Below are 23,815 nucleotides of genomic sequence, written 5' to 3'. Positions count from 1 at the left end.
TTTTGAACGTACAAATGTTCCACCAACCCTTCCCGAGGCTATCATGCAGCGGTACCCTAACCTTTAACCTAACCTTTAATCTTTACCCTAACCCTAAACCTAACCTTAACCTTAACCTTAACCCTAACCTTTAACCCGTAAGCGATCAAGTTGTTTTTGACTCCTTCAATAGACCTATCTATGAGGTTAAGGGGCCTTTTAAAGTGGAAGTCCAGTACAATTTAACCTCTGACCCCACACTGTGCTGCAGGTTTAAACAGTTGTAGAGCAGCTTCTTAAAGCTGCATGTGCACATACTTTAAACAGCTCTTTCACAGGGCAGTAGCCAGGATGTAAACCAAGGATGCCCAATTTGGGCCAAGTTTGGCCCCATGAATATAAAATAAACAATAAAAACATACATAGAAAATAACTGTTGCATAAGAAAATAATAAGAGGCTAGGTTGAGCCAAAAGAAAAATCAACATGGAAATATAGGTTTTTATTAATGAATGTTTATGAACATATTTTGCTATACTACTCTCCTCAGTCTGACTACATTCATGATTATGTTTTAATAATTTAATTAAGCTTTTAGTTAAGTGAACTAAGAAACCTTGTGCTTGTACAAGTGATTCATTTCTAAGGGATGTTTTGCCACTAATTTCACTGTTTGACTGTAAAACAGAAAAGAAAAAAAGGTTCCAGATGTTATAAACAATACGCAATCTGTAATAGACAAGAGCATAAGCAGATTTTGACCGCGTGTTCTTCTGAGGATTGATGTCAGCAGTTACGTTGTGGAATAAGTGAAATAAACTACCACTCATACGAGGAATTTCAAATGACAGAAAATTATAATTCAACACTTCATGGAGTTATTAAATTGGAAATGCGTCTTAGAAATTGGATGGTATTATGGAATAATGAAAGTAAACGGGGAACAAATTCAGTTTTCTTTGGTTTGACCATTATGAATAATGTCTCATTTTTCAAATCCATTTTTATACGTTTAGTACACATGACATGGATAAAAACTTTAGTTAGAAATAACTTTCCAATTGCTTTATATTTTCACGCACAAGCAATATGAACAAGTTCAACATCACATTTGGGAATGAAAATGTGAAATGACATACCGCTCATTGTATTTTTATTATTTGTTAGAAAAAAGCTAAAAATGATTGGCCTTTCTCTAGGAACACGGTGCCAGACGCCCCCGCCTGGCCCATGTATTTGAAACACAAGATAATTGTTTTTACCTCTTATGAGTTTCTCCTAATGTCAGCAATTGAATTTTTATTTGATATCGCCACTTTTGAGCTAAATTTACATGTAACACTTTTTCTGCATTCTGGTGAATTTTTCTGCAACAATTTGTGCCTTTTCAGCATCAAAGTATGGTGCAAATGTATTTATTCATGTAAAGGAAATTATAATAGTTTTTTTTTGTTTTTGGGAGGGGGTCACTGGCCAGTTTTGATTATTGGGGAGGGGTTGTAACCCCCCCCCCATCCCTCCCTGTAAATTACGCCTATGCAGGTATGTGTGTAGAGTTGAGTTGTATGCCTCTGTGTTGGGTTAACAGGGGGAATGTACCTGTTGTAGGTTGTTATTCTGGACTGTTCTACATTGATACTAATAAATAAACCTTGGGAAAAAAAAAAGAGAAAATAAAATTCCTTTTCCTTCCTTTTTCAACCTGTACTTGGCTTATTGCTTGGTTGACGTGAGAAATACCTGTGTATTAACAGTTAAATGACTAGAAATCATCCATTAACAGTTAAATGACTAGAAATCATCCATTAAACGGGATTCACAGTTGTATTTTAGTTTTTTCAGTAAGAATTACATAATCTGTGCTCCGACAATTTTTGTCCACAACACGTTGGTTTTGGGAGATTAACACTTTTTTTTTTACATTTTGTTAAACTTTTTATTTTCTTGAATTTCTTGTTGCTTTTTCAACATTAACAAGGATCATAATACTTCTTCCACCACTGTCTCCTTTTAACTGGCCATGTACTGATGAGTCAAACAGATAGAGAGGCTTTTTAAGACATTTTTGTATTTTTTTCCCCCTCAAATTTCTTGCCACTTTTTCAACATTTTGTTCTGTATTTTAACTGTAGCTACACATCATTTCCATTTCATTAATGACGGGACAAAGTCCGGGAACTTTCTTCATCACACTCTGACCCGCAGAAGGTCAAAGGTGGCGGCTGTACATTTTTTTTACACTTTCCCTCCACTGATAACAGCCTCTTTTGACTGAGCGCCCTTGAGCAAACACTTCCTGAGGAATGACAGCTGGAGGCTGCTCGTTATCACACGAGCATAAATCACAGAGCGGCAGCAGGGCGCCGGGGAAAAACAAACACTGACAAGTGCCTGATGAGCACACAGTCAGTGTTGGACACACATCAGGATGATAATACATGTTTTACCGTAAATATGTAACCCGACCCGGTACTCTCTGTATAATCGGGGCTCTATCAAGATCACCTAATCAACATCATAATAAGTGGATGTCTGTGGATTTTCTTTTTGTAAATGGAGAGAACGCAGTGCTCCACACATTCAAGACTAGACAGATGCACTGTTGAACATATAGCTAAACTAGAAAAAGGAATCAGAATCAAAATACTTTATAGATCCCTTCAGGGAAATTTGGGGGAGTGTTGCATTTGCTCCCAGTCAAATTCAAGGTAAATAAGAGTAAGAAAAGAGCAAGTCAATAAGTGTAAATAGTAACATAAAGTAGCATAGCTACACTCTAAGAAATAAATCTGTAAAGTAACAGAAAAGGTATGGGCAGCTCATACCCGGACTTTGTCCTGGAATTAAAAATGGAAATAATGTGTAGCTACTGATAAAATGCAGAACATTTTCTGTTTACTCTTATATACAAAGCTGCACAATATGTAAACTTCTAAAAACGTAAAAAAGAAGAAGCAACAAATGTCGAACAAAGCGACATCGTGGACTTCTATAATCTCCCAAAGCTAACTTTTGTGGCCGACTAAAGTAGTTGAACAATTGATGCTGATAAGTGGCCTGTATAAGACAACTGTTGCTGCTCTGTCTGGTTTTTGTTTATTGTAAATAAAAAAAATAAAAAATGCAGTAAATATGTAAGGAACACAGGGGCAACATCTGCACTCTGCTGTTAAAATACAGGAAATATTTCACATCTTGTCATAAAATTGCAGTTGTCAAAAAATATAACAAACCATTTGCTCCTTTTATAATAATGAGTTTATCCTCATACCTTCTGTTCCTTCTGAGTTATAGACCTTCAAAGATGAATCTATTAGGCTAACCGATTAGTTGTCAACTACTAAATTAATCCACAACTATTTTTTTATAATCCGTTTGATGGTTTGAGCCATTTGTTTTAGTAAAATCTTGAATTTCTCTGATGTCAGCTTGTTAATTGTGAATATGTTCTAGTTTCTTCTCTCCTCTGTGACAGTAAACTGAATATCTTTGAGTTGTGGACAAAACAAGACATTTGAGGACGTCATGTTGGGCTTTGGGAAACATTGATCCACATTTTTCACCATTTTCTGACATTTTAGAGACCAAACAAGTACTCGAGAAAATAATCGTTATAGCTGCAGCCCTACTTAGTGGAAATTTCTTTCTACTTTTTCCCACTTGTATCATTCCTAGTCACCAGCTGCCTTTCAATGCTGGACCAAAAACTAGCAGCAGTCCATCGATCAGCCGCTGGCCAATTGAAAACGCGAGAGGTTGACATGTTCCGATAGCAGCCTGCTAATCTTGTTGAGAAGTCCGCGCTGGACCATTTATCTAAATCAGTGTCAGAAAGCTCGCCGGGCCGCCCCTCCTGCCCTGCGCGGCCGTGGAGGAGGTGTGTTAACACCGCGAGCATGCCTGCCTGCCTGCCTGCCTGCCTGTGTTTACTCTGGGCATTCCTCTGAACTAACTGATCTAAGAGCAGCCATACATCAGCAACTTCCACTGCTCGGGATTTATGACGGCGGCGCACCCCCCGTAAGAGTGAAATATGTTTTGGGAGAAAGTTCTGGAGTTTTTTACGGCTCCTAACATCAAAACAAACTCTTTTTTATTTTTATTTATTTATTTATTTTTCTCAAACAAACTGACACTTTATCACTTGTGCTGCTGCAAAAACACTGAAATGCCAGAAAAATAATCTTAAAAATGAATATAGGCTATATATATCCAAAAGTTTCCCCACAACTAAATCACAATTCCAATTGGTGTGATTTGAAATAATCTGATCATTATCACACCTGGAGGCCCTTTATGGCAACTTGTTGTAAACCATAGGGGCCATGGACTCAGCCTGCACCGGCCCATCGCCCCCTCGCAGCTTTCAGTGAGCCAGTAAAGCACACAAACAGCCAGCAGCAGCAGCAACAACAACACGCAGAGATGGAGGATGAGAAGTTGGGACCTACAGTGTGCGCTCCGCCGGTGCTGCCACTCTCTGTGCGCCAGTCCGCTGATGCACGCCTTCAGAGCCTTCTCCTGCAGCATGCACGAGGACGGGCTGGACGTGTAGAAGTCCAGCATCTGCCCGGGACTCACGGCCAGCACGTCCATGCAGTCAAACATGATGCCGGCGCGTCGTTCAGCCACAGTCTGCTGGTGCGTTATGGAGAAATATCAGCAGCATAAAGCGCACACAACTCCATCAAACTCCGCTGTTGTCCCCCCTCCCCCCTCTTCTTCTTCTTCTTCTTCTTCTTCTTCTTCTTCTTCCACCTCTGGTTCTTGGCACAACAGATTTCGCTCCTCTTGTTCTGCTTCGTCCTGCACCGGAATCATGAATTTTCTCGGACTAAAAATGCTCCACGGCTCCTTCTAAATGCTCATTTGCCATTTTTTCTTCTCTCGTGTCCAGTCACGCTGCCACGGACGTGTGAACGGGACTCATAATACTACTAATAATAATCTAATAATAATATCCCCGACGTGTTTTCATTGACTCGCCCCGTCCCGCTTCCCAGCAGCCAGCCGTGTGTAAAGCGCAACCGGAGATGGAGGATATCTTTCTTTTTCCTCTTACCAAAAATAACACGGACGGCGTTTTTAAAAAGCACACGTTCTCCTCTCCGATGACGAATGGGTTATCCGTCCCCCCGTGCAGCTCATTTCCAACTAGTTTTGCCACAGAGAATGAAAGATTGAATTGCCTAATATATGCGAGTGAACTTTGTATGAACCCTTCCGTGGCTGCTGGCCTTCAAATGACCCAGGCAGGCAGGCAGGCAGGCGGCTGACAGCACTGCAGCTCCGCAGCGCGGAACAAGGCGGAGACAAGAAGCGCAGGCTACACACACAATAATAAAGATATTTTTTCTTATTTTTTTCTTTTTCTTGAAAAGTAACAAAATACACAACGGTGCCCAACATTTTTTTTTTTTTTTAAGTGTGAAGCTGAAGAAGAAGTCTTACTACATTTCTGAGTGTCTGCACTGTGAGGCATTTAGTGAGGGAAATGGCCATGGAGAGCATCAATAGTAGGCTATGTGTTTATACAAAAAATAACTAAGAGTATAATAGTTACTAATAGTAAATAAATTAATCAATAAATTAAAGTATCTGAGTGTCATTCTAAAGTAAATTACTTCTGAGTGTTTATTAACTGATGGAAACTTTATTTTCACATTTCTGAAGCATCCTGTTTGGCTTTTGCTCGTCACTAAAATGACACAAAAGACAGTATCAAGATCTACAAGGTTTGTAAGATTATAGTCTCGCTTTGTCCACACAGCATTCTGGGATGGGAGGAAAACGTGCTCTGGTTTATTGGCATTTCTTTAAACCAATCACAATCGTCTTGGGTGGTGCTGCGGCAAAATAGCCTCGGTAAGGTGGAACATGTGTAGGTTTAAAAGTAGTTTTAGTTGTGTAACAGAAAACTCAGATTGAACAGATAGTCTGGCTAGCTGTCTGGATTTACCAGTCCTTCCAGAAAAACGCAAAAATCCTTGATTATGCGGCACGTTTTCTTAAAAAATGTGATGGAATATGCGAGATATTTATGCAATTTTATGCGATGAAATTGCGGGAACTTGCAAAAACTGCGGTTGGATGAAAAAGAGAAGAAAAAGTGATTCCCCCAACACCCTGCTTTTTTTTAAACTTAATTTCCAAAAATTGTTTACAGATATTCAGTCATTGCAATAAGTAAACAAATAAGATACAAACATAAATGCAAATAATATAATAAAGTAAAAATAAAAGTAATAGTCTAAACAGAGGGAAATAAAAGATACAAAAGAGACAGACTTTCACAAATCGTTAATAATATAGACAGCAGGAACACTTAAACAAAGAAATTTGAGTAGACATGAGATATTAAGATAGCTTTCTTATTGGATACCAACTTAAGAGACTCAAAGTATCAACCTCCAACACTTGCTTTTCGATGATGTTCACATCGCGTAATTGCGTCACTTCATAACGTTCCCATGGCAACAGGGGAAAATGGCTGCTCTTGTGTGAAGTAAACGCAACATTTTTTCAACTTTCTGCTAAGATATATGTGACTTTTTTACAAGGAAAATGCGGGGATTATGAAATCATGCAAGCACCGCATATTCTGCGCAGAAATCGGCAATTTATGCGGCGAAAGTGCGGCATATTTGAAAAAATGCGGCCCCCGCATGAATATGCGGACTTTGGCTGATTATGCATTGAATTATGCGATCGCATAAACGCGTTTTTCTGGAGGGACTTATTTACCCTCCAGAGATCTGAGGAGCAGTTAACCATAGTCCTCAGAAATCCACCAGCATTTAGAACGCCAACACAAAGGAAGAGGAAGGGGACGGACATCCGGCCTAAATGAGTGAAATCCGGCGGATTTTCCGCTAGCAACGGAGCAATCCCGGAAGTGGAACGTCGTGGATATAGACTAGTAAGATTACAACTCACCTGAAGTTTATTTTTTTTCTTTTACCAAACCAAATGAAATGTGAAAAGCATGTCCATGGGATTGCTGCAGCGATGATGGCATTTGGATGACTTTATAATCATATGAAAACTCATGTATGGGCTGAGTTGTAGCGGTAATGGGAGTAAGGAAACGCAGGTGACACACACATAATAAAGATCTTTGTTTTTTTCTTCCTTTTTCTTGGAAAGAAACAAAATACACCACGGTACCCAAAATTCTAAACAATCTTTTTTTTTTTTTTTTATTTGAAGCTGAAGAAGAAGTCTAAGGAAGAGGATTAGGGCCATATGTAAAAAAAAAAAGTCTATTTAAGTTCTGAGTCTAAAGTCAGAATTCTGACTTTAATCTGAGAATTCTGAGAAAACTTGAAACTCTAAACTCAAGTAAATTTTTTCACATGTGGCCCTAATCCTCTTCCTTATACTACAGCTCTAAGTGTCTGCGCTGTGAGGCTATTTACGCACACTGAGGCCCCATTCCTACAGAGAGAAATGGCTATGTAGAGCACCAATAGTAAGCTACAAAAAACAACACTAATAGTATAAAAGTAAATCAATAAATGAATAAATAAATATTTGAGTGTCATTCTAAAGTAAATTATTTCTGAATGTTTATTAACTGATGGAAATGTTATTTTGACATTTCTGGAGCATCCTGTTCGGCTTTTGCTCGTCACTAAAATGACAAAGTCTTGATAAAAATGGACAGAATCAAGATCTACAAGGTTTGTACAAGATTCAGAGACTCACCTGATATTCATTTGGTTTCTCGGTTCTTGTCGTCTGTCTGTTACGCCTTTTACCAAACGACTTGTAAGAAAAATAAAATGTGAAAAGCATGTCCTTAAGAAAATGCATGGGATTGCTGCAATGATGATGGTATTTGGATTTTATTTATTTTTCATTCCACCCCTTATTTATACAGGTAATCTCATCCAAAAACAGAAAAAGACAAACCAGAAGGTGTTTATACTCCAATCATTTCCAGACACATTTGTTAAAGTGAGATTTGATCAGATGCATGCTATTTCGGATAAACATATCCAGAAAGTCTTCAAAGGTGGCTACATAATGGGGTTGTGTTATGTGTCTATTAAACATACAGTATATATTTATCTCTGATCAAAATTAAATACTTCTTATTAATGCTGTGACAACTCAGATATTTATGCATTTGTTTCCTTTGTGCTTTTATTTCAGAAACTGTAACAATATTCACCACTATGATTTTATCGTTAGTGATGTTGTACTTCCAATCTGATCGGAGTACTGCATTCTAAAAATTACTTTAACAAACTGCACAACAAACATTTTCTCTTATTTAGACTACAGGGCATGGTGGAATGGTGGATTGGTAATGTAAATACAATTTTTGGGGAAAGTACTTTTGAACCTTGACAAATGTCTTAAGCAGCCAAGACAGGTATTTAGATGAAGGTAGTCTGGCTCAATGGAGGTACATTTTCAGGATATGATGTCAGGCTTTGGCATTTTCAAACTCTGTTCGCTTCGGGAAACAACCTTCGAGCTAGTGAGCTACACGCTGAAAATATCAAGTTTTGAAGATAATATGGATGGTGCAACAAGGCAGGCCTGCTTGGTTCTTTCAGGGAATGATTGTAAAGATTTACAATGCGTGTGCAGGTTTATTAAAGATGAATGCCCCAAACTATTTTATCAGCAGGCAAGAGTTTCATTCAATTCATAACTTTAGTTTGTCTTTGATGGCGAGACAAGTTAACCTTAACTACCTCAAAACAGCGAATCATTCTCCTGCCCTGCTTTGCACGTTCTGCCCGGGTGGGTTTCTGCCCTCGCCTCCAATACTTCAGGAACGCTACGAACACAGTATCAGCCTGCTGCTTGGAAGCCAAAAAGTCACTAGAGGATATTGGAAAGCTTGATGAGCCCCCATATTATTCATTGCAGCTGTGCACTGGCCTCCTACCCCGGCTGGCAGAGTAGTTTTCTCCTGCTCAACGGTTTGACAAATCCCCGGGCCATCGGCCCTCACATACTGCCTTGACAACCCATCAGCATTTGCATTCTGCTTCCCAGGCCGGTAACATAGCTCAAAAATCGAACTGGGCTAGCTCCGCCACCCATCTTTGCTCCACGGCTCCCAACTTTGCGGTCGCCAAATGACTTAGTGGATTGTTGCCCGTGAACACAGTGAATCGCTGTCCCAGCAGGTAGTCATGGAACTTATTTGTAACGGCCCACTTAAGGGCCACTAGCTCCAACTTCACAGCACTGTAGTTGTCCATATTCCTCTTAGAGCGCAGCAGCCCTCAGCTTGCATAGGCTCCCAGCCCCTGATGGCTAGCATCAATCTCCAGATAGAAAGGCTTGGTGAAATCTGCATAGGCTAGCATGGGAGCTGAGGTGAGCCGCCTCTTTAGTACTTGAAACGCATTCCTCTCACATTCCGGACTCCACAATTACTTGTGGCATGGAGAGGGGCTGCGATTATGTGAAAAGTTTTCCACAAACCTCCTGTAATATCCCGCAAAGCCCAAGAAAGACAGAAGCTCTGCAATACTGTCAGGACACCTCCACTCAGCCAAAGCACAAATTTTCTCTGGATCGGTTGCTACACCTTCGGCAGAGATAACGTGGACCAAAAACGACACCTCAGGTTGGAACATCGAACATTTGCTCCACTTCACCTTCAAGCCAAGCTCCCAAAACCGGGACAGCACCATCCGCAGGCGAGTCAGGTGCTGACTAAATGATGTAGAAAACACCACCACATCATCCAGGTACAGCAGCAAGGACTGGAAGTGCTCATCACCGAATATGCGCCCCATGAGTTGCTGAAAGGTCCCTGGCGCGTTGCAAAGACCAAATGGCATGCGATTAAACTCAAACAGACCGAATGGTGTGCAAAATGCGGTGTTCAATGTTGCTGAAAGAAATTTTCAGTGAGCACTGACACATTAGACCCCGTATCCCACAAACAGGCTAACGGTACCCCACCCACCACAGCCTGTATTACGGGAACCGGACCCACCAGTGCTCATCTAACTCAGCTTGATCACCCAGCCCCCAAAGGACTTAAGCAATATTTTTGGTCCTGCAGAGGCTCCACGTAGAGCTTTCGCCGTAGCCCACGCAAGTGGCCTGAAGTTTATCCTTGTGCATTGGTATGTGCATCGATCTCTTTAAGAGAATAACAGGGCCGACATGTGTGGGGAGTGTGTGGTAGAGTGAGTAAGAGAGTGACGGGGATTAGCTTTGGAGCGAGTAGTTACTCTAGAGTCATAGTGAGAGAAACAAAGCGTCTCCCCTGTTCTTTCTGACCATGGTGGGAAATCTGTAGCAGGAAACCCTCTCCTTCATTTCATGTTGTTTATGGATAAAGAGAACCAGGAAATGAGTAGGGGGAAATGTAGTCTATATCCACAATGTTCCACTTCCGGGATTGCTGCCGAAAATTCTGCCGGATGTCCCTCTTTTCGCCCTCTTTACCTTCCTCTTTCTTTGTGTTGGTGTTCTAAACTCCGATGGATTTATAAGGACTATGGTTAACTGCTCCTTAGATCTCTGCAGGGTAAATCCAGACAGCTAGCTAGCCAGACAGCTTTTTTTCGACAACTCGCCCTTTTTTTGTCTGTAAACAACAGTTTTGATGCTTTCCAATCAGGTTTCCGACCACACCATAGCACTGAGACGGCTCTTGAAAAAGTTTTTAATGACATCCACTCTAACACAGATAGTGGCAAAACCTCAGTCTTGGTGTTACTTGATCTTAGTGTGGCATTTGACACTGTCGACCATGACATACTACTAGATCGACTGAAAAACTGGGTTGGCCTTTTAGGATCAGTTCTTAACTGGTTTGAATCATATCTAAAGAACAGAGACTACTTTGTGTCTATAGGCGATTATGTATCTGAGCGTAAAATTATGACGTGGAGTTCCCCAAGGCTCAATTCTGGGACCTCTCTTGTTCAACATCTACATGCTTCCACTGGCTCAGATTATGGAAAACAACAAGATAAATCACCATAGCTATGCTGACGACACACAACTTTATATAACTTTAACGCCAGGGGACTATAGTCCAATAAGAAAACTGACTAATTGCATTGAACAAATCAACAACTGGATGTGCCAAAATTTTCTTAAATTATATGAAGAAAAAACTAGGTGGTTGTTTTTGGAGCAAAAGAAGAGAAACTGAAAGTCAATGCACAGCTTCAAATGGCCCTGTTTAAAAACAACAGACAAAGCAAAAAATCTTGGTGTTGTCATGGACTCTGACTTGAATTTTAACATATCATATCACTCCAGTTCTAAAGACTTTACATTGGCTTCCTGTGCCTCAAAGAATTGATTTCAAAATACTTATGCTGGTTTATAAATCCCTAAATGGCTTAGGACCAAAATATATCTCAGATCTGATAGTGCTTTATGAACCACCCAGACTTATCAGATCGTCTGGAACAGGTTTGCTCGTGGTCCCCAGAGTCAGAACTAAACAGGGAGAAGCAGCGTTCAGTTTTTATGCTCCGCATATCTGGAACAAAATACCAGAAAACTGCAGGTCTGCCCCAACTCTCAGCTCTTTTAAATCAAGGCTGAAGACCTTTCTTTTTGATGATGCGTTAATTCTTTTATCGAACAGTGAATTTTATTCTTGTATTTTATTTCGTATACAATTTTAATATTTTTGGATTATTATTCTCATATTAACTATTATACTGAACTATATATTTATTTATGTATCTTAAATGGTTTTAAATTTGTATTCATTACTATTTTTATTCTTATTTTACTCCCTATTTTGCTATTTGTTCTTTAATGATTGATGATTTGTGTAAAGCACTTTGAGTTGCCTTGTGCTGAAATGTGCTATATAAATAAAATTGCCTTGCCTAGACTATCTGTCCAATCTGAGTTTTCTGTTACACAACTAAAACTACATTTGAACGTACACATGTTCCACCAAAACAAGTTCCTTTCCGATGCTATTTTGCAGTGGCACCGTGGCTCTATGGTGCTTAGCACCGCCCAAGGTGATTGTGATTGGTTTAAAGAAACACCAATAAACCAGAGCACGTTATTCTCCCATCACGGAATGCTGTGTGGACTCGCCAGACCTTCCTCCACAGCGCTGTGGGGGAAGGTCGGGCAATGAGAGACTAGTGGGAAATGCAACGCTACCAACCCACGGCCATTTTTTGAGAGGTGCATGTCAGGCTATGGCGTAGGGTCCGTGTCTCCACGTACCTATGTACGTAGCCTTGGCGTAGATTTAACGCAGAAGCATAAATAATGCTTTAGTAATGTAATGTCTTAAAGGAATATTTCACCGCTGGAAAGCTGAATATATCTTTAAATTGGGTCACTTATGTAGTAGAAATGTAAAAAAAATTTTTTTAAATTTGTGCCTTCTAGGCCGAGAAAAGCCAGAAAATGTGTTTTGGTCTTATATGGATGAAAAACACCAAATCCCAGAATGCACCTGCTTCGTTGCTTTGAGTCCACTCCCAAGCCACGCCTACCGCTTGACAGACCGACAGAGGCATTCAACTCAACTCAAGCGTGTTTTATTGTCATTTCAACCATATACACGAAACAACGTTTCATCGTGATTCAAGTGGTGTTACACATTTAATATAAAAACGACATTATATAAACACGACATACGAAACGGGCTACTTTTAGTACACACACTTTATAGGCTCCGTGAAGTTCAGCTAACACATACTAGCATTAGCGCTTGGTGGGCTGTAAACACCGAGCATAAACACAGCCGTGAATTAGCGTGCAATGTAGAATGGTCGGCATTTAACAGTCACAAACTCCACCAGCAGTTAGCAGTTAAATGGATACAAATCACCACGTTTCTGCACCACTTCGTGTTAACACAGCCCACCTCTTTTACCCGGCGACAGAGCATCTCTAGCTCGGAGGTCTAGCAGGCCTGGTAGCTGGAAAGTCCGGTACACTATTCAGGCATGTTTCCACAACAACAAAAACACAGCAGTCTCTGAACTCACGTTGGGAGTTTCGTTGAAGTTGGATATAGTCCAGTTTGTGGTCTAAATGAGCGGACACTTGCAAGCAGGATCCGTAAAGTTCAGCTAACGCATACTAGCATTGGTGTAGCTAAACACGGAGTATAAACACAGCCGTGAATTAGCGTGGAATGTCGAATGGTCGGCATTTAACAGTCACAAGCTCCACTAGCAGTTAGCAGTAGCTAGTTGGATTTTATTTCTACACCAGTCCGTTTAACACAGCCCACCTCCACGGGCCGGCGAGAGCAGCCTGGTAGCTGGATAGTCCCGGTGCCGGTACACTGTTGTTCAGGCATGTTTCCACAAAAACAAAAACACAGCAGTCACTGAACTCACGTTGGGAGTTTCGTTGAAGGAGGATGTAGTCCAGCTTGTTGAGCAGACACTTGCAAGCAGGATGGATGGGACAGGTGGACAGCTAGCGTTAGCTTTCCACCTAGCCGATGAGGATGTCCCGTAGCCGGCTAGCGGCATTGAGCGACACCGCTGGTCTCCGTGCAGGCGAAGCTCACGTAGTGTGCCGAGTATTGCGTCTGTAATAACGTTTCCTACATATTCTCCGATCTGTACCGATGTTTCCCGGTGGTACACACGTCTGGTAGTTTGAATGCAGATAATTGTTGTAAAAGTTTTCTGCTGAAAACCGAAAGCCTGTTTAGCGAAGGTTCAAGATGGCTGACAGTCGTTTTCATTCGGAATACCTCGGCCAGACTCGGCAGTCCAACCCCCTGTGGGCGTGTTGAAAACATACGGAAGTAGATCCTAATACTGGCTGTAGTCCTTGCCACTGGCCCAAAAATCTTCCGATGACGCAAAAATCATCATTTTACGTCATCGGAAGATTTTTTCCAGGCCCCAAATGCAGAGATCTCTCGTCTCAGGGGGACATGAGGGAGGGAAGCACGGTCATTCAGAAATACTATCGGGTTTCTACTGATACAAAGCTGAATGCTAAATCGGTGAAGTATCCCTTTAACCAAACACAAGCATCTTTACATTAAATGATATTCATATAATCAATATACAAAAAACTGTCATTTCCCCTTGAGTGGGCCTCATAAGTCATTATGCAGCATCACATAAGCATAGAATGTATTAAAAATGCATCATGATTAAAAATGATATATAATTAATATAATCACTGATGTATTTAACATAATCTGCATAATATGTAGGCGGTTGAATGTTTAATGGAGCTGGCAGACATTTAATGACATGATGATAATTAATATAGGATTATATTAAAAAAAACAGATCTTAGATAATAGGCATATCCGATTATATACATCACAATGTTAGTCATGTGTGAGTGAATCTGCAACAACTTTGCTAAGAAGAGTAAATGATGAAATGGCGGAGCTACTGTATATGATGTGTATACTGTGTATGATTCAGCTGCTTTTCAGTTCATGGTGTTTACAGTCTGGGGACATGCTGCAAATCAGTGTGCACTACCAACAACACTCTCAGTCACGCAGTTTCCCAACATATTATCATTAGTCCTTCAACATCTGCAGCTTGTAAGTTTTGCACTTGAAATGTTACAGCTGCATGTAAGCATATAATTAAACATATGAGTTAAGATTTGAACTTCATTTTACACACTAACCTATTTTTTCAATGTACACTGTAAAAATATCTTTTACTTGGTGTGAATGTTGGAGCTATGTTATCCTACGGCAAAAATTCTGGTCGCTCTATATTTAAAGCCCATGTTGCAAGTTTAATTTTCCAACGAATTTGTGGTAATTGCTTGTTGGTAATAAACATTTAAACTGGTATTCATGTATTTGATGTTGTTAGGTATCACAAAACAGAATATAACACGAAAAAGTAGGTACTATTTTACAGCGGTTTGTCTTTCCCCCACAATGCATTGCATGATGTCACGTTCGGGAGACGACGAGGCGAAAGCCCCGGTCTCGGTTCACTGTCCGGTCCGCGGTTCAGCCACTGATCTGGCAAAATATGGCTTTGGCAAGTATGTCTTTATTATGTGAATAATAATATTGGGGGAAGTGAAAGGCAGCTGACGGGGATGCTATTCGGCTTTCACAAAGTTTAAACAGCTAGCTAACGATACGCAGCGTTTGCTAGCGTTAAGCGCAACAGCGTTAGCTTAGACTGCTAGTTAAATACCGGTATTACAACTGCCTTCGAGACTGCGTCCGCGTTGTCAACACAAGACATATGGCGTTAGTGCTCCTTTTGTATCATACTTGTATTGAATGAAATATTAAGCTTCGCTCCTACGAAATAGTTTTTTTTTGTAACATTACACACAAAGCTAACTGGCTATAGTTAGCCGCAATGCGATATGTAGCGGGATTAGCTAACGTTGCGTAGCCAGCCAGCAACCGGCAATCGGCAGTAGTTTCGCCGAGCTAACCGCGACCGTATGTTGCCCACAATCAACCTCTGCTGTTAAAACAGTCAATCTGCTGTGATGTTTTGAAATGGAGACACATGGATGTGTTAGCTGTCGAGGTTAGCCCGCGACCCGGCTGCTTGCTGGCTATGCAACGTTAGCTAATGTCCGCTTCATACGTACAGGCTAACTATAGCCAGTTTGGCTTTTGTGTAACTAACTAACTAACAAAACCATCTCGTAGGACCCGAAGTTTAACGTTCATTCAATAAAGTTATGGTACAAAAGGAGCACTAACGCCACAAGTCTTATGTTGACAACGTGAACGCAGATATGGGAAACTCCGAAGGCAGTTGTAATATTTACCCTACCCGGCTAGGCTAATGCTGTTGCTTAGCGTTAGCGCGGCGTCGGTAAGCGTTAGCTAGCTGTCTAAACTTGTGAAAAGCTGAACAGCATCCCCGTCCAAGTAATAAATAAACACCAGGCAAATATGTTGTTACTGGAGCTAGTAGGCTACCATCAAAACGTGAGATGTCTAATCATGATATCAATCATATCTATGTGTTCACAGGTGGGACTGGCAAGTTAGCACATAGCTAGCATGATGCCTTGTATTTTCTAGATCTAGATAAGTTTACCGGTACTTATCTGAACTAACGACATGATCACTGTCACTAGATATAAATAAAACATTGACTTTCACTTGGTGCTATTCACGGACAGTAAAAAACCCTCTTCCTCATCCCAGTCAGTCACCATAGTTCTAGTACTAGGCTGATACACATCTCCCCAACGTGACCAAAAGCCTGACAAAAACTGGCCTTTAACACTATTTGGAGACATTTTTAACAATGATATACATATATTGAGTGCTATATGTACCTATTAATCAACAGTGGTGGTTAACTTGCAACATGGGCTTTAAAGGTATACCAAAGGGGCTGTACTCAATATTCAGAACATTAATATAGCCGCGAACAAATATTTGCAATATAAAGATATGTTAGAGTAATGGTATCCTGAGCAGAGGATGAAGACATACTCCCTCTGTGTGTTGTAATGCAAAATTCTCTGTTCTGTGCTTTGATAGCCGGTCCGGCCATGCTTTGTGTGTCGGTGTCTGACACAGAGGGCCATGACAAAGTGACGGTATTTGACGATTTTAGGAAAAATCTGTGAGAGTTGTATGGAGTCAATCCCAACCCACTTTTTTTTTTACAGAGATTAGAACACTTTGTTGGCATTAAAGGAATCGCTCTAAGCTAGTTTAAGTCCTATTTCTCTGATCGATCTCAATTTGTTAATGTTAACGATAAATCCTCCAAGTACGCTAAAGTTAGCCATGGCGTTCCACAAGGCTCAGTGCTTGGACCAATTTTATTCTCCTTATATATGCTTCCTCTTGGTAATATTATTAGGAAACACTATTAAACTTCACTGTTATGCGGATGACACCCAATTATACTTGTCAATCAAATCCGACGAAACCAATCAGCTAGCTAAACTTCAAGCGTGCATTAAAGATATAAAATCCTGGATGACCTATAATTTTCTGATGTTAAAGTCTAACAAAACTGAAGTTATTGTGCTGGGCCCTAAACACCTCCAAACCTCATTATCTAAAGACTTAGCTACTCTGGATGGTATTGCCCTGGCCTCCAGCACTACTGTCAGAAATCTAGGGGTTATTTTTGATCAGGATATATTCTTTAACGCCCATCTAAAACAAACCTCAAGAACAGCCTTTTTCCATCTTCGTAACATTGCTAAAATTAGGAATATCCTGTCTCAAAACGATGCTGAAAAATTAGTCCATGCATTCGTTACTTCCAGGCTGGACTATTAATTCCCTACTGTCAGGTTGCTCAAATAAGTCCCTTAAGACTCTCCAGCTGATCCAGAATGCTGCAGCACGTGTTCTCACAAGAACTAAGAAAAGAGATCATATTTCTCCTGTATTAGCGTCTCTGCATTGGCTTCCTGTAAAATCCAGGATTGAATCTAAAATCCTTCTCCTGACCTACAAAGCTCTAAATGGTCAAGCACCATCATATCTAGAAGAGCTCCTAATACCTTATTGTCCCACTAGAGCACTGCACTCCCAGAATGCAGAGTTACTTGTGGTACCTAGAGTCTCTAAAAGTAGAATGGGAGCCAGAGCCTTTAGTTATCAGACTCTTCTCCTATGGAACCAGCTCCCAATCTGGGTTCAGGGGACAGAAACTGTCACCACATTCAAGAATGAACTTAAAACTCTCCTATTTGATAAAGCTTATAGTTAGGGAGTGAGGAGTTGCAGTGTCCACCTAACTGGCCCACCTGCTTCTCTTCATAATTGTTAGATTAATAATATATAACAAAAGTAGAGGGAGGCAGGCCAGCACAGCCCGATCCGGCAGGGGAGAGTTTCAAGCCCGAACAGGCCACCTCTCCTTATGACCTGTCTCTCTTAGTTACGCTGTTATAGTTCTAGACTGCCGGGGGACTTCCTTCCTTTGACACACTGAGCTGCTCTCTCCTCTCCCTTTCTATTACCATTTGTGTGCATCCCGTTCCAGAAATGCTTGTTATTAATCCTAGCTTCTGGGGAGTTTACTCCCCGGAGTCCTTATGTTTTTTCCCCCAGCGTATTTCCTTGGAGAACGTTGGTACCAAGATCCTGGTTGCAGCTGTCGCCGTGGTCCTGCTGTACTCCCTGCTGAGCTAAGCGGTGCCCTGCAATGTCATCCTGCGTCCTGCTAAACCCTGCTGCTTCCTGCTACGTCCATCCATGCTCTGCTGGGCCACGCTACATCCTGTAACGCCCTGCAGCGCCCTGATATGACATGAACTACTACGACTACCATTTGAAGTCACTGTTCCATTATTAATGTGACTATTATTGGCAGTGTTCATCGCATCCCCAACCGGCACCGTCAGACACCGCCTACCAAGAGCCTGGGTCTGTCCGAGGTTTCTTCCCAAGAGGGAGTTTTTCCTCGCCACTGTCGCACTGGTCGCATTGCTTGCTCTTGAGAGAATTACTGCAATTGTTGGGGCTTTGTAAATTATAGAGTGTGGTCTCGACCTACTCTATCTGTAAAGTGTCTCGAGATAACTTGTGTTATGATTTGATACTATAAATAAAATTGAATTGAAAATTGAATTGAATTTAGAGTTGAAACTTGAGACTTGCTTATTACGACCACTAATAAGCTGTGCTTGAAGCTGTTGTCCTGTGAGCCGTCTATCACGCAAGCTGTTGACTCTCAGAAACTTGTCTTCGGATTCTGTGGTGGCTTTGGGATACGTGGTATCGGATTGGTGCATAAACTCCAGTACTTTGAGACCGATACCAGCATTTTAGGGGGTATCGGATGCTTTTCCGATACTGGTATCGGAACATCTCTACTCAGGGAGTAAAGGAGTTTGGGAGAGGGGAGGTGAATCTTGTAAGTGTCCACTAACTTAAACATGCATTGATTAATACTTCATTAATTATTCAAATTATATTTTCCTTGAATTTGAGGAGCACATACAGCTACTGTATTCTCATAAAGAATGTATATGCTGAATAAGAGATCCCATTAGTGCTTCCTCTCTTTTATATACACATGATAACCATCATGCTATAATCATTTATCATTGCTTTGGCACAAAATGCACTGAGAAACAGTGAAAACACACTGGGGCGTGTATAACCGCGTAGCGCAGTTATTTTTATTTCGGCGGCCATCGCTGCAGCAATCATTTCGCCGTCTCCTCTATTTCTTGCGTGAGACGCGAGCGAATGTGTCAAGCCAGGCAGGTAATCACATACAGGAAGACCACAGTGTAGCCAGATGCTTTACAAAAATAAAACACATTTCAAAATAAAAACACCTAGGTTCACGGTGATTTTGGCTGTCTTGACTTCTTACAGTAAGACACGATCAGGCACATGGAGAGAGAGATGGACGGAAGGACAGAGAGAGTGACTGACACACACACACACACACACACACACTACATCACAGTTTTCCCCACTCATCCGGTCTCTTTCTATCAGAGAGAGAGAGAGAGAGAGAGAGAGCCAAGAGGAGAAGGATTGCTTTGTGACCGGCTCGCAATCAGGCATGTATCAGTCTATATCCTTTGCGTTCCACTTCCCGGATTGCTCTGGTGCTGCAGGAAATTCAGCTGTATGCATTTACCGTTTCCTTCCGCTTTTTCTGTGTTTGAATTTTAAATTCGGTGGATTTATGAGGACTATGGTTAACTGCTCCTCAGATCTCTGCAGGGTAAATTGAGACAACTAGCTAGACTATCTGTCCAATCTGAGTTTTCTCTAGCACGACTATTTTGCAGCGGCTCTGTGCGGAGTTTAGCAATGCCAATGACAATTGTGATTGGTTTAAAGAAATGCCATTAAACCAGAGCATGTTTTCCTCCCATCCCCGAATGCTGTGTGGACTAGCCAGACTCTCCTTCAGCGAACTTTGGAGGTGGGTCTGGCAAAGCGAGACTAGGCATGTATCTACGTTACGCGGGCTAACAGTCATGTGAGTGGGCGGGCGCAGTCCCGCGGGTCTGCTCGCGTGACTGTAAGCCTTATCCTGTACTATACGGTAATTCCTCTACTATGTGACACAATCGTTTTACAAAAACGTCTGCTACGGAGCCATTACGTGAGGTACAAGGTAATGGAGCCTTTTATACATTGTCGTGTTTCTTTAGAAATAAACAATGGACAAATAGTCTTTAAACGCTGTAAAGTTTGTTGTAGATGTAAGTTATTCGCTGTCAAGTGGCACCAAAATGAATGCTAGTCAGTGGAATGCTAGCGGGAGGTGATGGCCAGGTAGCAACAAAATGGCGCCATAGGAGGTTTGAGTTCTGAAGCGAAGCTTACCCCCTTGACTGTAATGCACCAGCATTCTTTTGTTGTGTGAACGTATCCAGCTTCTTCTTCTCTGGTTGCAAGTTGCAATTAATAAGATGTAGAAGAAGAACTGCAATGTGTCGGAATGGTCGGACCCAAGCCCCCAGGAAGAATGCCATGTCTAAAAGCCACCATGGGCTTAGCGGATAACGGTGGTACTGCACCCCATGGCCCAGAAAGACTTTTCACATAGACTTTGCATGGCGAAAGAAACATCTATATTTCAGCGGATCATTTGTTTCGGGGTATATCAACTTACCAGTCCGAACAGGGTCCTTGTTTGAAAAAGTCACGTTTTTAACATTTTTAACATTCACTATAGTGTTAATTTTGTTACCTATTTTTAATTTAGTCTTAGTCTTAGTCCTGTGCCAAACATTTTTGTTAGTCAAGTTTTAGTCGACTAAAAGTCTCGTAATTTTAGTCTAGTTTTAGTCAAAAGAGAACTCAAGGTATCTTAGTCAAGTTTTAGTCGACTAAAAGTCTCGAAATTTTAGTCAAGTTTTAGTCAAAACATTTTAGTCTTTTTTTTAAATAAATTATTTCTGATAACCATTTCAGTCAAATAGTTATAAAGTTATATAAATATTGAGCCTCTTCCTTATTTCACCAGTAAACGACAAATCAACCAATGCATGGGAAAAGGATATTTTACAATAAAATAAATGCAGCACAAAATTGGCGAGGCGTATTTCAAGTGAACGCAACATGTGTTGTTTTTCAGACGGCAGCTAAAGACTGTCGTACGTCCCGTGTTGGAATCCTACACAGTGAAATACAGACACTTTTACACCGTTTAGCTGTCAGCATTGTAACCCTTTTATATATGTCAATGATTGTAACCGTGTTTACTCCAACTGCTAGCTAACGGTATGCTAACGTTACCTGCTGCCAAGTGTAGTGTTAACTAGCGCCCCGTGCAGCGATGTTTTGGTTGACTCTATCGTCCGTTTAGGAGCATCAGAGAGAAGCGCAGGCATTTAAGTGGCACCAAAATCTGCGTTGCTATTCGGTCCGGTAGATAACGGTCGTTAGGGCACCTGTCGGTGCCGTAGCACCGGGTCTCGGTAACAGCTGAATATTCTATCCCATGATGAAAAAGTAGAGACGATTGTAGATGAAAATGAAGAGAGATTTTAGTTTTTATTTTATGCAAAACATTTTAGTCAACAATAATGCATGTTCATTTAGTCTTAGCGTTTTTGGACATTGGCGCAGTCTCGTCATCGTCTCGTCCTAGTCATGGAAAAAAGGTCGTTGACGAACATATTTAGTCTCGTCTTGTCTGACGAAATTAACACTTCACTAGTAGCGAATCCAGAATTATTAAATTAGACATGATGAACGCGCATAATGGACGCGAGCAGACCCGCGGGACTGCACCCACCCGCTCACATGTTCTCCCGAGGTCATGTAGCTAGCTGTAATAATGGATATAGCTAATGGTTGTAATTCACCATGTGTTCTATTAATACGTTCATGGTATTATCTTATGAAGTTATGATACATCTGAGGAATGTATGTATGCTGTAAAGCCTGTTACATGGATGTAACGTCATTAGCATTTCCCAAACTGGCGGGGCTATCGGCTAGCTAGCTAGTTGCTAACATCAGGGGTAGCTAGCATGGCTGTATTAAGCTCTATACATAGCTAGCTATATGCCTACATAACGTTACTACAGACATAGTGATTACATTGCATGAAGACATGGATGAGCTCTGTTCACAAAACTGCAGGCTAACTGCTAGCGCTAGTTAGTAGCTAGCTAGCTAGTAGCACAACATAATTATTAAATCTACTTGGTTGTCTAGCTAAATACATCTATCGTTTATTTAGCTAAGCATGTAAACGATCGGGAACAACGAAAACTCAATGTTTAACGTTAGTGAATATTTTAGACAATGAAAATGGCGAGTTCATGAGTTCGCCACTTGTAAGAGACACGAGAGATAAGCTCATGAACGAGCATGTTGCTACCAGTTGCTAAGACAACACAAACAAATTGTTGCTAGTGCGCGTGTCCATCGTGACGTCATGGGCCAACAATGCGGAAGATCCGAGTTCCATGTTTGTTTTATGCGCTTTTGAGCGCTCTCATTGGAACGCTCTTAATACATCCATGGTCGGACCCATCGATGTGTCGGCGAGCGGCGAACTGAGCGGGAGACGTTAGCATGAACGTAAATCAGCTATAATCCCTTAAAAATGACTGACGCAGAGCTGGCACAGACATCTGAAGCTGTGCTAGTTACGGTGCAAAAGCAACAAGGCATCCAGGGATGCAGCATTCAAGACCAGCTTGTGATAGCCCACAAAACAGTAAGCCATTTTCTGAAGTGGATTTTATTAAAGAGTGCTTGGTGGACTCTGCTCCGCTAATATGCTCAGAGGAAAAAAAGAGACGTTTGAGAACGTGCCGCCTGACATAAAATTAATATTGGTCCGGCCGTCCACAACAGTCCCTGATTCTCATGTGGCCCCTTGGGAAAATTAATTGCCCACCCCTTCCGTAGGACAACGTATGTAGGAGACTGGCTAAATTGATTCACATAATACATCTAATTAGTTCATACAGGCTACTTAGGTGTGTAGAAGCTAGCTGCTATAGTCTGGGCTGTGAACATTAGGGTCTAACCATAGACTGTTAATAATCATAATTAACAGTCTATGGGTCTATCCCATTTATGGAGTCAAAACACGTGATTTGGCCTTGATTTGCCTTATAACTTTTTTGTTTGTGAAGAAAGGCATGGCCTCAGAACTAACAATGTATGGTACTTTCACTTTCAGTTGATTGTTTAAAAACGTTTTATGGGATGGTCTGAACTAAAATTGTCATGTCATGTGTGACATGTGTTATTACATGTGTATACATTTGTATAGATGTTTATACATTTGTATAGATTTTTCTTTAATTGAAAACAAAATAGTTTGGGCTTCATGACCCCTTGTCCTATTTTCACTACATGGGAGAGATTCCCCCTCGTCCCCGTTTTACAGTTTTTTGAATGTAACTAAGTAACTTTTACTTAAAGTACATTTTAAATGAACTACTTATTACTTGTACTTGAGTCAAGTATTGGTACTTTTACTTGAGTACAATATTTTAGTACTTTTTCCACCTCTGTTCATTTGCTGATCACATGTTGCATATGTCCATGATCTGGGAGCAGTTTAACTAGCAACCAACAAGAGTGATGTTTCCATTTTCACACTGCCATTTTAACAGTTAACAAGAAAATGCACTTGAACACACAGCAAAGACGACAGCCGATGACCAACTAGCGCATACGTTCTGCGCGAGAAAAAAATAACTCCATAGCAGCAAGCACTGGTAGTCTGCATATCCAACACATTCCACTCCCGATAAGTCAAAAAGGTGATATGTCAATGTAGTGTTTACAACTTGTTTCCACTGCCCCCAAATGGCCAGAAACAAAGGTGAATATTTTTTTCCATTGTGTTTTCTTACTTGAAAGGAAAACTATGGGAAAATGTAGCTATTGATTAAAAACATGTATTATTAATGAAAGATACCACAGCTTCACTCCAGGAATATCACCATCAGCTTCAAGTCC

The 23,815-nt window shown here is 41.0% G+C and overlaps 1 protein-coding gene across 2 annotated transcripts in view; it reads right to left on the bottom strand.

Moving 5' to 3' along the window:
* Positions 1–23,815, bottom strand: part of LOC120571299 (retinoic acid receptor beta-like) — a 232,602-nt gene that overhangs the window by 138,170 nt on the left and 70,617 nt on the right. Inside the window, exon 1 of one of the 2 annotated variants that reach the window (XM_039820182.1) lies at positions 4,431–4,695. The exons of the other annotated variant lie outside the window; for it this stretch is intronic. Coding sequence (XP_039676116.1) covers positions 4,431–4,587 — 157 coding nt within the window. The 5' untranslated portion in view covers positions 4,588–4,695. Of the gene's footprint in view, positions 1–4,430; positions 4,696–23,815 lie in introns of those variants that run through there. 2 annotated transcript variants of the gene reach the window in all.

This window comes from Perca fluviatilis, chromosome 13 (genome assembly GCF_010015445.1).
Source record: "Perca fluviatilis chromosome 13, GENO_Pfluv_1.0, whole genome shotgun sequence".
NCBI classification, from domain to species: Eukaryota; Metazoa; Chordata; class Actinopteri; order Perciformes; family Percidae; genus Perca; species Perca fluviatilis.
Note: the sequence above shows the minus strand (reverse complement) of the source record. Positions and strands in the feature narration are given on the sequence as shown.